General features: G+C 35.9%; 1 protein-coding gene across 1 annotated transcript in view; it reads left to right on the top strand.

Annotated features, from left to right (window-relative positions):
• The window catches only part of ptprja (protein tyrosine phosphatase receptor type Ja), a 59,158-nt gene that overhangs the window by 33,404 nt on the left and 10,268 nt on the right, over positions 1-15,486 (top strand). The window contains exons 10-27 of the mRNA XM_038305592.1: positions 12-266; positions 891-1,145; positions 1,551-1,805; positions 2,029-2,283; positions 2,908-3,162; positions 3,568-3,822; positions 4,046-4,300; positions 4,925-5,179; positions 7,225-7,485; positions 7,824-8,093; positions 8,792-9,061; positions 9,155-9,418; positions 10,986-11,240; positions 11,350-11,604; positions 13,671-13,937; positions 14,048-14,308; positions 14,505-14,765; positions 14,852-15,115. Of these exons, the coding sequence (XP_038161520.1) occupies positions 12-266; positions 891-1,145; positions 1,551-1,805; positions 2,029-2,283; positions 2,908-3,162; positions 3,568-3,822; positions 4,046-4,300; positions 4,925-5,179; positions 7,225-7,485; positions 7,824-8,093; positions 8,792-9,061; positions 9,155-9,418; positions 10,986-11,240; positions 11,350-11,604; positions 13,671-13,937; positions 14,048-14,308; positions 14,505-14,765; positions 14,852-15,115 (4,668 nt within the window). The remainder of the gene's footprint in view (positions 1-11; positions 267-890; positions 1,146-1,550; positions 1,806-2,028; positions 2,284-2,907; positions 3,163-3,567; positions 3,823-4,045; positions 4,301-4,924; positions 5,180-7,224; positions 7,486-7,823; positions 8,094-8,791; positions 9,062-9,154; positions 9,419-10,985; positions 11,241-11,349; positions 11,605-13,670; positions 13,938-14,047; positions 14,309-14,504; positions 14,766-14,851; positions 15,116-15,486) is intronic.

Raw genomic sequence — 15,486 nt, 5'->3', positions numbered from 1 at the left:
TTCACATAAAGAACCAGAGATGGTCTGCAATCTTTCTGTGACTGAAGTCACTACTGACTCTATATCTCTGAGCTGGACTGAACCTTTGGGAAGCAGCTCCTTCTATAAAGTAGAGTGGATTGATGGGAATAAGACGTTGAATTCAGCTGAAACAGAACTTACTATTACTAACCTGACTGCTGGTGTGAAGTATGACATAAATGTCACTGCTGTAGCTGCTGATAATCTTACTCAAGGATCCATTGCCTCTGTATCCCGCTACACAAGTAAGACAACACACTGATTCTTGATGACTAATGAGTAGAAAGACAGTAGGTGCTTTGATTTTTTTTGTTTTATTTTAATTAGATTTGTAGTGACCTACTTTACTATGACTAAAGGGATTCAGTCTTTTGGTCTTTTCATTACCCAGTACTCTCTCTTATATAGATGATAAACATTATAATGGTAAATGGCCTTATATAGCGCTTTTTCAATTTAGACTTGAGACTTGACCAAATCTCTTTACACCACATTCAGGTATTCACCCATTTATACACACACTCGCATACTAAATTAGTCTTAGCCTTTAGTCTTAGCAATCTCCAGTCCTCCACTGTACATACAGCATTTTCTTCACATGTTTTCGCATTAGTTTACGAGTAGTCATCTCTTATTTGTGTCCTGTTTGGTCATTTCTTCCTAAAATTGATTATTTGTTATTTCTTCTAAAATTTGTTGGATGTCCTTTTATTCTTAAATACCCTTTACTTTCATTCTAAATGCCTTCCATCTGTGTTTGGATTGAATTCAGTAACACAGCATGACTTATGAACTCTCTTCTGTCTTAGTCTCAAAGTTTACAGTATGATTAATGTATCATTTTAATGCATTGCTGTTACTGCTCACAGAACCAGAGATTGTCCGCAATCTTAATGTGACTGAAGTCACAACTGACTCTATATCTCTGATCTGGACTAAACCTTTGGGAAACAGCTCCTACTATAAAGTAAAGTGGATTGATGGGATTAAGATGCTGAATTCATCAGAAACAGAAGTTAATATTACTAACCTGACTCCTGGTGTGAAGTATGACGTAAATGTCACTGCTGTAGCGGCTGATAATAGCACTGAAGGAGCCAGTGCTTCTGTATTTTCCTACATCAGTAAGTTTCTCCTACATCAGATAAAGAAAACACACTGATACCTAAAAATTGAGATGTTCAAAGGCATTAGGTGCAATTATCTTTAGGACTTCAGTTTTTTGTGAGTCAGTCCAGTTCTCAGTTTCTTATACTTTGTATGATGTTTTGTTAGTTTATATTTTTTTCTTATTTTTATATCAATTTAGTTTTCTGGCAGTTTTTATGTCCTATAATTTTTCCCTTGATTATTTCCTTGTTTAGTTTTTGCTTTTGTTGGATGTCTTTATACTCCTAAATACTGTAACCATTATCTGCCCACCTTCAACTTGTGCAAGGATTGAGCTTATGGCATTAAGTAGCAATAGGACTTTGCTGTTAAGGCCTTAAACTTTATACCAGGAATTTACTTTTATTTTTCATTTAAAGAACCAGAGATGGTCCGCAATCTTACTGTGACTGAAGTCACTACTGACTCTATATCTCTAAAATGGACTAAACCTTTGGGAAGCAGCTCCTTTTATAAAGTAGAGTGGATTAATGGGAATAAGACGCTGAATTCAACTGAAACTGAACTTACTATCACTAACCTGACTGCTGGTACAAAGTATGAAATAAATGTCACTGCTGTAGCTGCTGATTATCATACTGAAGGAGCCAGTGTCTTTGTATTTTCCTACACAAGTAAGACAACACACTGATTCTTGATGACTAATGAGTAGATAAACAGTAGGTGTAATGATGTAAAGAATTTTAAGTTATGTCATTGTTGTTTTTCAATATTCCCCACCCCCAGCTTAGTTCATGTAACAACTCTATATAGCAATAAGGCTCTCTGTTGTTAAAGTCATAAGATATATGATATTAGGATATATGCCTTAATAGTACTTTTATTTTTCACATAAAGAACCAGAGATGGTCCGCAATCTTACTGTGACTGAAGTCACTACTGACTCTATATCTCTGAGCTGGACTGAACCTTTGGGAAGCAGCTCCTTCTATAAAGTAGAGTGGATTGATGGGAATAAGACGTTGAATTCAGCTGAAACAGAACTTACTATTACTAACCTGACTGCTGGTACAAAGTATGACATTTATGTCACTGCTGTAGCTGCTGATTATCTTACTCAAGGATCCATTGCCTCTGTATCCCGCTACACAAGTAAGACAACACACTGATTCTTGATGACTAATGAGTAGAAAGACAGTAGGTGCTTTGATTTTTTTTGTTTTATTTTAATTAGATTTGTAGTGACCTACTTTACTATGACTAAAGGGATTCAGTCTTTTGGTCTTTTCATTACCCAGTACTCTCTCTTATATAGATGATAAACATTATAATGGTAAATGGCCTTATATAGCGCTTTTTCAATTTAGACTTGAGACTTGACCAAATCTCTTTACACCACATTCAGTTATTCACCCATTTATACACACACTCGCATACTAAATTAGTCTTAGCCTTTAGTCTTAGCAATCTCCAGTCCTCCACTGTTCATACAGCATTTTCTTCACATGTTTTCGCATTAGTTTACGAGTAGTCATCTCTTATTTGTGTTCTGTTTGGTCATTTCTTCCTAAAATTGATTATTTGTTATTTCTTCTAAAATTTGTTGGATGTCCTTTTATTCTTAAATACCCTTTACTTTCATTCTAAATGCCTTCCATCTGTGTTTGGATTGAATTCAGTAACACAGCATGACTTATGAACTCTCTTCTGTCTTAGTCTCAAAGTTTACAGTATGATTAATGTATCATTTTAATGCATTGCTGTTGCTGCTCACAGAACCAGAGATTGTCCGCAATCTTAATGTGACTGAAGTCACAACTGACTCTATATCTCTGATCTGGACTAAACCTTTGGGAAACAGCTCCTACTATAAAGTAAAGTGGATTGATGGGATTAAGATGCTGAATTCATCAGAAACAGAAGTTAATATTACTAACCTGACTCCTGGTGTGAAGTATGACGTAAATGTCACTGCTGTAGCTGCTGATAATCAAACTGAAGGAGCCAGTGCTTCTGTATTTTCCTACATCAGTAAGTTTCTCCTACATCAGATAAAGAAAACACACTGATACCTAAAAATTGAGATGTTCAAAGGCATTAGGTGCGATTATCTTTAGGACTTCAGTTTTTTGTGAGTCAGTCCAGTTCTCAGTTTCTTATACTTTGTATGATGTTTTGTTAGTTTATATTTTTTTCTTATTTTTATATCAATTTAGTTTTCTGGCAGTTTTTATGTCCTATAATTTTTCCCTTGATTATTTCCTTGTTTAGTTTTTGCTTTTGTTGGATGTCTTTATACTCCTAAATACTGTAACCATTATCTGCCCACCTTCAACTTGTGCAAGGATTGAGCTTATGGCATTAAGTAGCAATAGGACTTTGCTGTTAAGGCCTTAAACTTTATACCAGGAATTTACTTTTATTTTTCATTTAAAGAACCAGAGATGGTCCGCAATCTTACTGTGACTGAAGTCACTACTGACTCTATATCTCTAAAATGGACTAAACCTTTGGGAAGCAGCTCCTTTTATAAAGTAGAGTGGATTAATGGGAATAAGACGCTGAATTCAACTGAAACTGAACTTACTATCACTAACCTGACTGCTGGTACAAAGTATGAAATAAATGTCACTGCTGTAGCTGCTGATTATCATACTGAAGGAGCCAGTGTCTTTGTATTTTCCTACACAAGTAAGACAACACACTGATTCTTGATGACTAATGAGTAGATAAACAGTAGGTGTAATGATGTAAAGAATTTTAAGTTATGTCATTGTTGTTTTTCAATATTCCCCACCCCCAGCTTAGTTCATGTAACAACTCTATATAGCAATAAGGCTCTCTGTTGTTAAAGTCATAAGATATATGATATTAGGATATATGCCTTAATAGTACTTTTATTTTTCACATAAAGAACCAGAGATGGTCCGCAATCTTACTGTGACTGAAGTCACTACTGACTCTATATCTCTGAGCTGGACTGAACCTTTGGGAAGCAGCTCCTTCTATAAAGTAGAGTGGATTGATGGGAATAAGACGTTGAATTCAGCTGAAACAGAACTTACTATTACTAACCTGACTGCTGGTGTGAAGTATGACATAAATGTCACTGCTGTAGCTGCTGATAAGCTTACTCAAGGATCCATTGCCTCTGTATCCCGCTACACAAGTAAGACAACACACTGATTCTTGATGACTAATGAGTAGAAAGACAGTAGGTGCTTTGATTTTTTTTGTTTTATTTTAATTAGATTTGTAGTGACCTACTTTACTATGACTAAAGGGATTCAGTCTTTTGGTCTTTTCATTACCCAGTACTCTCTCTTATATAGATGATAAACATTATAATGGTAAATGGCCTTATATAGCGCTTTTTCAATTTAGACTTGAGACTTGACCAAATCTCTTTACACCACATTCAGGTATTCACCCATTTATACACACACTCGCATACTAAATTAGTCTTAGCCTTTAGTCTTAGCAATCTCCAGTCCTCCACTGTTCATACAGCATTTTCTTCACATGTTTTCGCATTAGTTTACGAGTAGTCATCTCTTATTTGTGTCCTGTTTGGTCATTTCTTCCTAAAATTGATTATTTGTTATTTCTTCTAAAATTTGTTGGATGTCCTTTTATTCTTAAATACCCTTTACTTTCATTCTAAATGCCTTCCATCTGTGTTTGGATTGAATTCAGTAACACAGCATGACTTATGAACTCTCTTCTGTCTTAGTCTCAAAGTTTACAGTATGATTAATGTATCATTTTAATGCATTGCTGTTGCTGCTCACAGAACCAGAGATTGTCCGCAATCTTAATGTGACTGAAGTCACAACTGACTCTATATCTCTGATCTGGACTAAACCTTTGGGAAACAGCTCCTACTATAAAGTAAAGTGGATTGATGGGATTAAGATGCTGAATTCATCAGAAACAGAAGTTAATATTACTAACCTGACTCCTGGTGTGAAGTATGACGTAAATGTCACTGCTGTAGCTGCTGATAATCAAACTGAAGGAGCCAGTGCTTCTGTATCCCGGTACACAAGTAAGTCTTTCCTGCATTGTGTTATTCAGTGCCCACACATGTTACACCATAATATGTTGTGAAACTTTATGCACTTTAGGAAGCAACACTGATTAAAATCAATTTCAAGTGCTGGTGTGCAAATGGATTAGACAATAGGTGAAAATTATTGGTAATTATCAAGACACACTCAATAAAGGAGTGGTTCTGCAGGTGGGGACCACCAACCACTTCTCAGTGCCTATGCTTTCTGGCTGATGTTTTGGTCACTTTTAAATGTTGGTGGTGCTTTCACACTCGTGGTAGCATGAGATGGACTATACAACCCATCATGTGGCTCAAGTGGTGCCGCTCATCCAGGATGACGCATCAGTGCAAGCTGTGGCATGAAGGTTTGGGTTGTCTGTCAGCGTTGTGTTCAGAAGCTGGAGGCACTACTAGGAGACAGGCCACAGGAGATCCTTCCAGCCTACCGCCAGTAAAATTCACAACAACTCATTAAAGAAACTACTAAGAGAGTTTGAACAACAATTGATTCCCCTTGGGACCATTTTTTTTTGTTATTGAGTTGAACTGAATGCAAAGACAATGTATGTTTTCTGTTCAGTACACTGCTATTTTTCACTTACAGAGCCAAAGGTGGTCCGTACTCTGAATTTCGCAGAAATTACAACTTCCTCTATGTCTCTTAAATGGAGTAAACCAGAGGGAGATAGCTCCTTGTATTATATACAATGGAGTGATAGAAATAAAACACTGGAATCAATTGTGAATGACACAATGATAAATATCAATGATCTGATTCCTGGTGTGGAATATGAAATAAATAAGTACTGATAAGATAAAAGATAAAGATAAAACAGATAAAAACATTTGCATGTTGCATTTTAAAAGGGATTCCAACATGAAACAGGAATATAAATGAGATAAAAGAGAAAATATGCAAAGACATACATAGAGGTGTCTTTTTATATCCTTCCATGATGTGAAGTCAGAGCTATACAGCACAGCAGAGTAGGCCTACCTTAGTGAACTGATCTTATTAGTCCTACAGCATTTTCTTTTTCATGGGAAGTATTTCCTATGTAATCTTATTCTACAAGTTGTCTGCAGATCAAATGAACCTATAAACCAGCTATATTTTTATCTACAAGGATTTTGACACCCAAATCACATAGATCTTTGATGTGTCCTTGGTCCTGCATACCAGATTCTGATGACTGGAACACAAAAAAACATGGAGGACACTGGATGTTTCAACGTTCTACCTTCTGGATTGAGTTTTTTTATTTAATTTAGTTACAGAGTTTTAGTCAACTAATGGTCTCTAAAGTCCCTTAATATGACATGTGCTATATAAATCAAATGAATTGAAAACTGAATTAAATAGAAGTAGCTTGAACTAATGGGTGAGGTTCACAAAATGGGTAATTGTAAAACATAATATTTCACTCATTTAGGATATCAAAGTCATGATGCAACACTCTTCCATTTAGATATGTGAAATTAACCATATCCATATCTAATTACCTATTACCTATAATAAGGTGTTAGTTTGTATTAAATTAATTTTTACCTTTGAACTTTCAATAACGGGCGTGCAGGCGGTCACTTAATAAATAAAACACGACCTATGTACAAAGGTCTTAGTCTTCAACGCGGCCGACCCAGGTTCAAACCCGACCTGTGGTCCTTTGCCGCATGTCTCTCTTCTCTCACACCCCCTTTCCTGTCAGCCTACTGGCGAAAAACCAAACCACTAGTGTCACAAAAACTAAAAAAAAAAAGAACTTTCAATCACAAAATAGTTCTTCTAAAGCTCTTTTTAACTTGTTCTTAGACATAAGTGAGGTTGAATTAAGCGTTATTTTAGTTACCATTTGTGTTATAATTATAGCTTTTTATGGTGTTTTTAAAGTCAGGGTGCTCTCTGATGTCCTTTGACAGACCCCTGTTTACATGGACAAAACTTTCTTCAACTGCATTAACAGGAACAGGCTGTTGTCTGTTCTGTTATTATGAAAAAAGAGTATTAATCCACTAAATTGTTATATTTCCCTTAACAGGGCCTGTAAAACCTGAGAACCTGACGACTGGACCAATACATGTTAACTACATAACCATCCGCTGGACATTGCCTAAAGGAAGAGTTGACAAATATATAGTGAACATCTCAAATGGAGACACAGGCTATAAAAAGTCCAAGGAAACAAATACCACAGTAGAAACTTTCTCTGATTTAGACCCTGGAAGAGTCTTTATTATCACAGTCACTTCTGTAGCTGGAGACTTCAACAATACCTCTGACCAGTTGCCAGTTGCCACATGTAAGTTAGATATCTTTGACATGTTATCACATTTACTAAATATGCCATCTGCATGGAATAGATATTGATGTGAATTATACTTGCAGATGCAATTGTATTAAAAGGTTGCTTAATAAAAAAACAGTGTTTCCAACCCCGGTCCATAGGACCCACTGTGTTGTATGTTTTAGATATGTTTCTTTTCCATCATACCGGGTTCAATTAATTTCATGCAATTAATTAATTAATTATGATGACGAAGTGCATATATATATATATATATATATATATATATAAATTTTTGATATCAAACAACTGGTGCCTAATTTGTTTGCATATGTGCTATATTTACTTTTTAGATCCTACACCCCCTCAGAATGCAAATATCAGCAAAACAAACTCTTCTTTGATGTTGAAGTGGTTGCCTCCAAAAAATATGGATAATGCTCCTGGCATTAGCTATTTAATCACCTACCAGGCTTCAGAAGTTGATAAGAATGAAATCAATCAGAGCTCCACAGAGAAGAATATTGATGGTCTTCAGTCTGGAACCTTATACATCATAAACTTAACAACCATTGGACCAGAAGAGCGAAAAAGCATACCTGTCATTCTTTCTGCTTATACTTGTAAGTTTCTTAGGTCAGCGATCTTATGCATAGTTACCTGGAGTGAAGGATATATCCAGCTCTTGAGATATAATGCACAAAAATTGAATGTGAAAAGCTTGTGTCTTTTACATCCTTTCAGTAAGCAGCAGGTGCTGATGTAGGATCCTTTCCATTAGCAAAGCAAACTCTAGCAGCCAAGTCATACCACAATAATTATTCTTGCTCACCCATCCGCGTCTAATATAATGTGTGTAATTTAGATTGTGCAAATACTAAAAAGTTAGGATTAGAATTGTAAATGCTTTTTAGTAAATTGTAGGTTCATAGGTTCATCAGTGGGTTAAAAACAAATTCAGGGAATACAGGAAACTCAGCTATTAAAGTAGATTACAAAGTAAAAAAAAAAAAAAAAAGGTATAAAAAAAGACCAGAATGTCTCCTTTGGGTCACTTTTTCTGGTTTCATATCAGTTAAAGCTGTTTGGAACTGGAATGGTCAAGAAAAAATTTCATTTATGTTAGATAAGAGCTTCCCATTATTATCAGGAGTACCGTATTATATTATACACCAGCTTTACCAATACAGTTGTATGAGTAAATATTGCATTTTAATAAATATGTTGTTTTTTTCTGAGGGACTTAATTATACCCTTAGAATTACACATTTATTTCAAATTTAAATAAATGCTGTTTCTTTTTTCCTCTTTATTTGTTCAGTGCCTAACCCAGTGCAGAATGCAATGGCCAGACCCATTAATACAACCTCCATAAGGGTGACCTGGTCCCACCCAGACGGCTTAAAGGATTACTATCTTTACTCAGTAGAGACCTGTGAAAGCTCGGGAAATTGCACTGATATAGGGAATACCACAAACACCAGTTATGATGTTTTTGGTCTGGAGCCAGGTTCCAATTACAACATCAGCATCAGAACAATTGTTGACTCAGATTCTGAATCTTCTCCAGTGGAGGTGTCCAGTTACACAAGTAAGGATTTTGGGGACTATTGCTCTCTGATTTCAGATAAAATGTTTACTTCTGCCTTTAAACTACTATAATTCTTTGCTTTTCCTGCATTAGTGCCAAAAGCTGTGACCAACCTGAATGCAAGCTTTGTGAACACCACGTTCATCCAGCTGACATGGACCAGGCAAACAGATCACAAGGCTTCCTACTCCTATCTGGTTGAAGCATTTCATGACAGCGGACTAGTTTCCAATTACTCGACACCTAATGAGACCTTCCCCTTCGACAATCTGACCCCTGGAACCAACTACACATTTAAAGTATACACAGTTCAGGAAGAGGTCAAATCCACACCAGCAAGCATTTTAGATACTACAAGTATGTATTAAAATTTTCAAAATATTTATTATGTAGGAATAGTATTTCAATGTTTAAGAAATCTGTTTAAGCTGATCCGTGTTTCCAAGGAGGCTGACTTCTAAAAAAAAACATTTTAAAGCAATCATAGTCAGTAGTTTCCTAGGTGCTCTGTTTTTTTTTTTTTTTTTTTTTTTTTTTCCTTCAATCAATTCTTTTTTTTTTGTAATAGTCTCATAAAACCATTCAACTCGTACTAATGGATTATTCACTCAAAGAACGTTTTTTACATTTAGGAGAAGAGACAGAGGTCTTTTGCTTTACCAAAAGTCTTGCTAAAGCAAAAATAATGTAAATATCTATAAATATTAAGTAACATAGACAGCATACAGCGAAGGGAAACAAATACACCAAAAAATGAACAGATGTACTGGTGCAGGTATAAAAACGAACAAAAGAAGAATAATCTAAAGCACTTTGAGCTGCATTCAAATGTATCCGTTGTGATTACAGTGAAACTGAAGATCAACAAACATGAGATTCATATATATACAAAAACAAGAGTGGAAAAGAAATGGGAAACTATATATCCATTTTCTGTCACGCTTATCCCTGTTGGGGTCGTGAGGGATGCTGGTGCCAACCTCTAGCTGTTAATGGGCAAGAGGCGGGGTACACCCTGGACAGGTCGCTAGTCCAGGGTGGAGGGCAACACAGAGACAAACAGGACTAACAACCATTCACACACACACACAGGAGAATTTAGAGAAAGCAGTTAACCTAACAGTCATGTTTTTTGGACTGTGGAAGGAAGCCAGAGTACCCGGAGAGAACCCACACATACTCAGGGAGAACATCTTAACTCTATGAAGAAAGACCCCGGGCCAGGAATTGAACCCCGAACCTTCTTGCTGCAAGGCATCAGTGCTACCCACTGTCCGCTGTGCAGCCGAAAATATGTCACAAAAAATAAAAATCATAAAACTGTTTGTAAGAAAAAAGTTAACTGATGTTATTTAAAAAATTTAGCTAAAAACTTTGCAAGCAGTAGGTGATGATGGCGGATCTCTCAGGTCCCAGTTTAGTTTTTTGATTGACTGAACAAATAGGGAAAACAATTTAGAGAAAAGAATTTTTAAAGTTCTGTTTCTATGCAACCAAATTATGTAGAAGGCAGATAAAATATGTTGTATTTCATTTTTTTAGTATTTTCTTTTATGGAACTGATACTGAAGCCTACAATATCCACAGGATACCTTGCTGAGTAAAAGCATGTCTTCTACAATTTAGCTTTGCCTGATTTTTATTAGCTTCAACTAAAAAAACTCAACTAAAGACAATTGTTTTTAGGCTTAAACTTCTCCAAATCAATTAAAACTTTAATTATAAAAATTTAAGACTGCTACATTTCATAGCACTGTTAGCAGATTTTTAAAGGAGAATCAGACTTTACATGTGCATTTGATTTTAATATCATTCCGCATCTATACTTTGTAGTCTGTCCAATCTGTTGTATGAAAGTTCAGATTAAATGAATGTTTTTTAGTCTTGCCTGCAAGCCGGTCAAGTTTATCATTTTTTCTTTCAGTTCCCGGGATGGTCACAGACATGTCAGCCATAGGAACCACCAACAGCATGTCAGTGAACTGGATAAAACCACATGGAGGAGTTTCATCCTACATTATAGAACTTTACAATGAAAAAGCCTTAGTGGACAAGGCAGAGAAGAATGAGACTCATCACCTTTTTCCTAATTTAAAACCAGGAGTGATTTACGATGTTAAGGTGATAACAAAAAGTGGATCTAAGGAGAGTAAAGAAGCAATAGTTTCCAATGCAACTTGTGAGTATCTTGAATGTTGAAACTATGATTGTTTGTTTTTTGTTTGTTTTTTCCTAACATCAATCTTTTTTTTAATACTGTATACAACTTGATTTATTCCTCTCCTTAGTTCCTACCCCCCCTGGCACCATCATGGTGGACTCCAAGGGCATCAACTTCATCAACCTGACCTGGTCGCTTCCAGCTGACATGGACCATGCTCAGTACAACTTCACTGTGACCTCTCTCAGTGGATCCCACTCAACTTCAAACAACTGGTTTGAACTGGAAAACCTTGCATCAGGAACCATTTACGAAGTGTCTGTGGTTACTGTTGGTGTAATGGGTTATGAGAGTACTGCACAGACGACACAAAACTATACAAGTGAGTAAACACAGCCAACCACTACTATCAGGGCTCAGTACTGTAAATAAAATGGCTTTAATTACAGGCACCTCTATGTTAAACTGTCATTAAGTTTTTATTTTTGGTTTTGTTCATATAGATTTTTTTTTAAAATCTAATTATAAATGCAATTTTAAGTTGTTAGAATAGGAATTTAATGGCATTAAGTTTTACAATACAGTTTTAGTCAAGCCTGCTTTTTGATGTGGGTGGTTATGGCTCACCACTTGCACTGCGAGGACATATAAACAAACTGAAATATTGTAGTAACTTAAATGATTCATGCAGTATTTTGCCTATTCTGTCACGCTGCAGTATTGTTTTGGACCAAGATGAAGGGAAGCAGGGGCAGGAAGACATCTTTAGCTTTTAATGAAAAAATGTTGAACAGAAAACAAAGTAGGGAGTGGGAGCAAAATAGGAGTTTAAATACTGGGAGTGTAAATGGACAAACAGTAGACCTGGCCTGATTAGTTGATAATTTGCAGGTGTGAGAGGAGATAACAAAGGGAGACTGAGGAGAGAGAGGCCCAGTCCCAATAATCACCCATACCCTAAGCCCCTTTATGAAGGTTGCATCCCAAACAGCCCCTAACCAGCAACTAATAATTACCAAGTCTCACTCGCAATAAAGTGAGTGACACTCGCAGCTTACGAAAGCCCCTTGATTAAAGGTGGGAGGCATAAACGGGAATGGATGGCCTCTTCCCTCTAGCGGAAAAAGAAAGCAGTTGTTGCCATGGCAACACGCTGATGCCCCATGTGCGTTAGCTGAAGCTCTGCCACAGGGTGACATAAAATCAAACATTTGCCCCTTTCTTAAATCAAATGTATAAGGTCAGATAAAACTATTTCAAAGAGGACCTTTCATTGTGGAATTAATTAAGTTTTGGGGGACCCCAAGGTGTCTCCAGGCCAGCTCAGAGACTTAGTCCCTGGGCCTTCCTCAAGGCCTCCTCCCAATAGGACATGCCTTTACTTAGTTTCTTTTTTTATTGTTTTGATATATACAGACTATAAATGTATAAAATGGACCAAATTAGACTAGTCAAAACTTGAAATGTTATTAGTCGTGATCACCAACTATTTAAATTAAGAGAAGAATGTTTTAGAGGACAGACATGGGAAATACCGAAAATTGTTTCCTCTTTAGTTTAACATAATTAATCTACTTGAACTTTAAATCTAATTTTTGAAATTTATTAGCAAAATCCATTTAATTGGTTTTAAATGGGGTTTCTTTTACTGTTGGAGAAATGGGCAATTTAATAAATTTAAAACGTATTTTATTGAGGATCACTTTTACTAAATGTGGTATTTTCTTCTATACAGGGTCCTTATTAATAATTATCGAATAGAATAAGTTATACCAACAGATTAATTATTAAGCCATACATTAATTATTAAACCATACATTTATTATCAAGTATATGCCATAAATATTTATTTTCCCATTTGGAAAGTTAGGAAAATATGATGAATTTAAACAGAGTGGCTTGATTGTTTGAATTTAAGGGATAAGGTGTGGCTTTGCATACCTTATCCCATACCTATAACTATGAAAAGGCCCAAACTAATCAAAAATAGAAAAAGGGAAATACAAGACAGCAATAATCAAAACTAGAATCAAACCCAAAAATAACCCAAGATCCTGACATATTTACCTGTTCTATAAATTTGGAAATATTCCACTTAGGGGGTCGGTCAGACATTCAAAAGTGTAGGAAAATATAGTTGTCCAACATGGCTGCCTGATGATTTTGGAAATCAGATTCAGTTAATTTGTTGTTGTTTTTTGTGCTAAAAGACTATCTTAAAAATTTAAAAACATCTTATTGGAAAATATAAATAGGAAAACTGAGAGTAAAGCATTTTCTTACGTAACATTCGGTTATAAATCGTACTATAAAGGGTATCAAGTGAAACAAAGTCACATACTTTTTATAATTTTGCTGTAGCTGATTGATTTTAACCTCTTTTGTAACCAACCATAAAAATCCATTAAAACATGTTTCCTTTCTCTTCACCTTTGCTTAATTCTTTAGAGCCACATGCAGTGACAGATCTGAAGGCAGCAGAGATCACCACTAGTTTAGTGACACTGATGTGGAATCAGTCTGAGAGCGAAACAAACTATTCTTATGAAGTGCAGGCTGATAGTGTTGTCCTTCTTTCAAAAATGGTGAACATTACATTGAAAAAGAATTACACATTTGGAAATCTTGAGTCTGCGTGGAACTACAGCTTTACTGTGACAACACTCACACCAGATGACACCCGGGCAGAGTCTGTGACAATTTCCAAATATACAAGTATGTTCAACAACATAATTTAGCAGTAAAGAAAATGAAGGTTTTGCTCAAATATGTATTGTTGTTGTTGTTTTCCTGCCAATGCTAACATCTCATCTTTTCTTTTTCAGGACCTTTAAGTATCACAAATTTAACGGCTAAAACCATAAACACAACTGCTATTCAACTACGTTGGGAAACACCGTATGAGAACAGAAATGATCTAGAATATTTGGTGGAGACGACAGGCTGTGGAGACCAAAATATTACATCAAAAGAAATAAGCTTAGAAGTCACAGCGCTCGCCCATGGAACCCGTTGCAATTTTAGTGTTTCTATCGTGGCACCTGATGGCATTAAAGGGGAAAGAAATTGCATTTCTCAGTACACCAGTAAGACTTACTCTCCTCCTCGTTTTCTATTTTTAACTGTATCTTTGCTGACAAAAAAAACAAAACAATCTTTCTTAATTTCATACTGTATAAGTAAATGCGACATAGCTAGGCAATAAAAACTATATATTTTTGTTTAAACATGTATTGTAATTGTTTTATCTTGAAAAAGTAACAACTCGTATGTTTGTTTCAGAACCTTTAAATATCACCAATTTTAAAGCTTTAACCTTAAACACAACTGCTGTTCACCTTACCTGGGAAACACCATATGAGAACAGGCCCGACCTAGAATATTTGGTGCAGACGACGGGCTGTGGAAACCAAACCATTCAATCACCAGTTGTAAACAAAACCTTCTCAAACCTCACCCCTGGAACCGAATGCACTTTCTGTGTTACTATCATGACACCGACTGACATTAGAGGAGACGAAATCTGCACCTCTCAGTACACCAGTAAGACTTTCTTTCCCTCATTGATTTTTTATTTTTTTTTTTGTCATTGTAGACTTTCATTTTCTTCTTATATTTCTGCACAACAGAACCTGAGAAAGCACATCTCACCATCCTCAATGAGGGATCCAACAATTCCCTCCTGGTAGTATGGACCAAACCCACAGGAAATGTGGAGCATTACGAGCTTATCCTAAACAGCTCTTCTACAGTGTATCCTACAAAATGGCTCAACTCTACCAACACATCCTTCCTGTATACCAACCTGTCAGCCGCAGTGCTTTACAAGGCGGAATTGTTATCATGCAGTGGACAAGTCTGTCAACCTTCTCAAACGGTTACAAATGCAACTTGTGAGTAGCATATGCTTTATTATAAAAAGCTTTTGTTACTAAAGTTTTTTTTGTTATTTTTAAAATGCAATTAAAGCTTGCAAGACGAGTCTCGAAAAGAAAATAATTTGCCTTAATTTTACCTCCTCATATATCAGTTATTTCAAATAAATATGACAAATTTCACAGTAAAACATGGTAATTATTATTACAGCTGAATGTTGCCCGTTGATATTTCTGTAAAAAATTATGTTCTTTTAAAAGAACCTTTACATTGGCTGAGGACGTTATTTCATTCTGGGGGATGAAAGTAGACCTCAGGAGGCATCCTAATCAGATTGACGAACCACTTCCTGTCAATCCTTTTGATGTCCTTTTTTGTAGAAGTACTA

The sequence above is a fragment of the Cyprinodon tularosa genome, unplaced genomic scaffold (genome assembly GCF_016077235.1).
Source record: "Cyprinodon tularosa strain WSP-4 unplaced genomic scaffold, ASM1607723v1 ctg56, whole genome shotgun sequence".
In the NCBI taxonomy this organism is placed as follows: domain Eukaryota; kingdom Metazoa; phylum Chordata; class Actinopteri; order Cyprinodontiformes; family Cyprinodontidae; genus Cyprinodon; species Cyprinodon tularosa.
The sequence above is the reverse complement of the archived record's forward strand: the minus strand, read 5'-3'. Positions and strand labels throughout refer to the sequence as shown.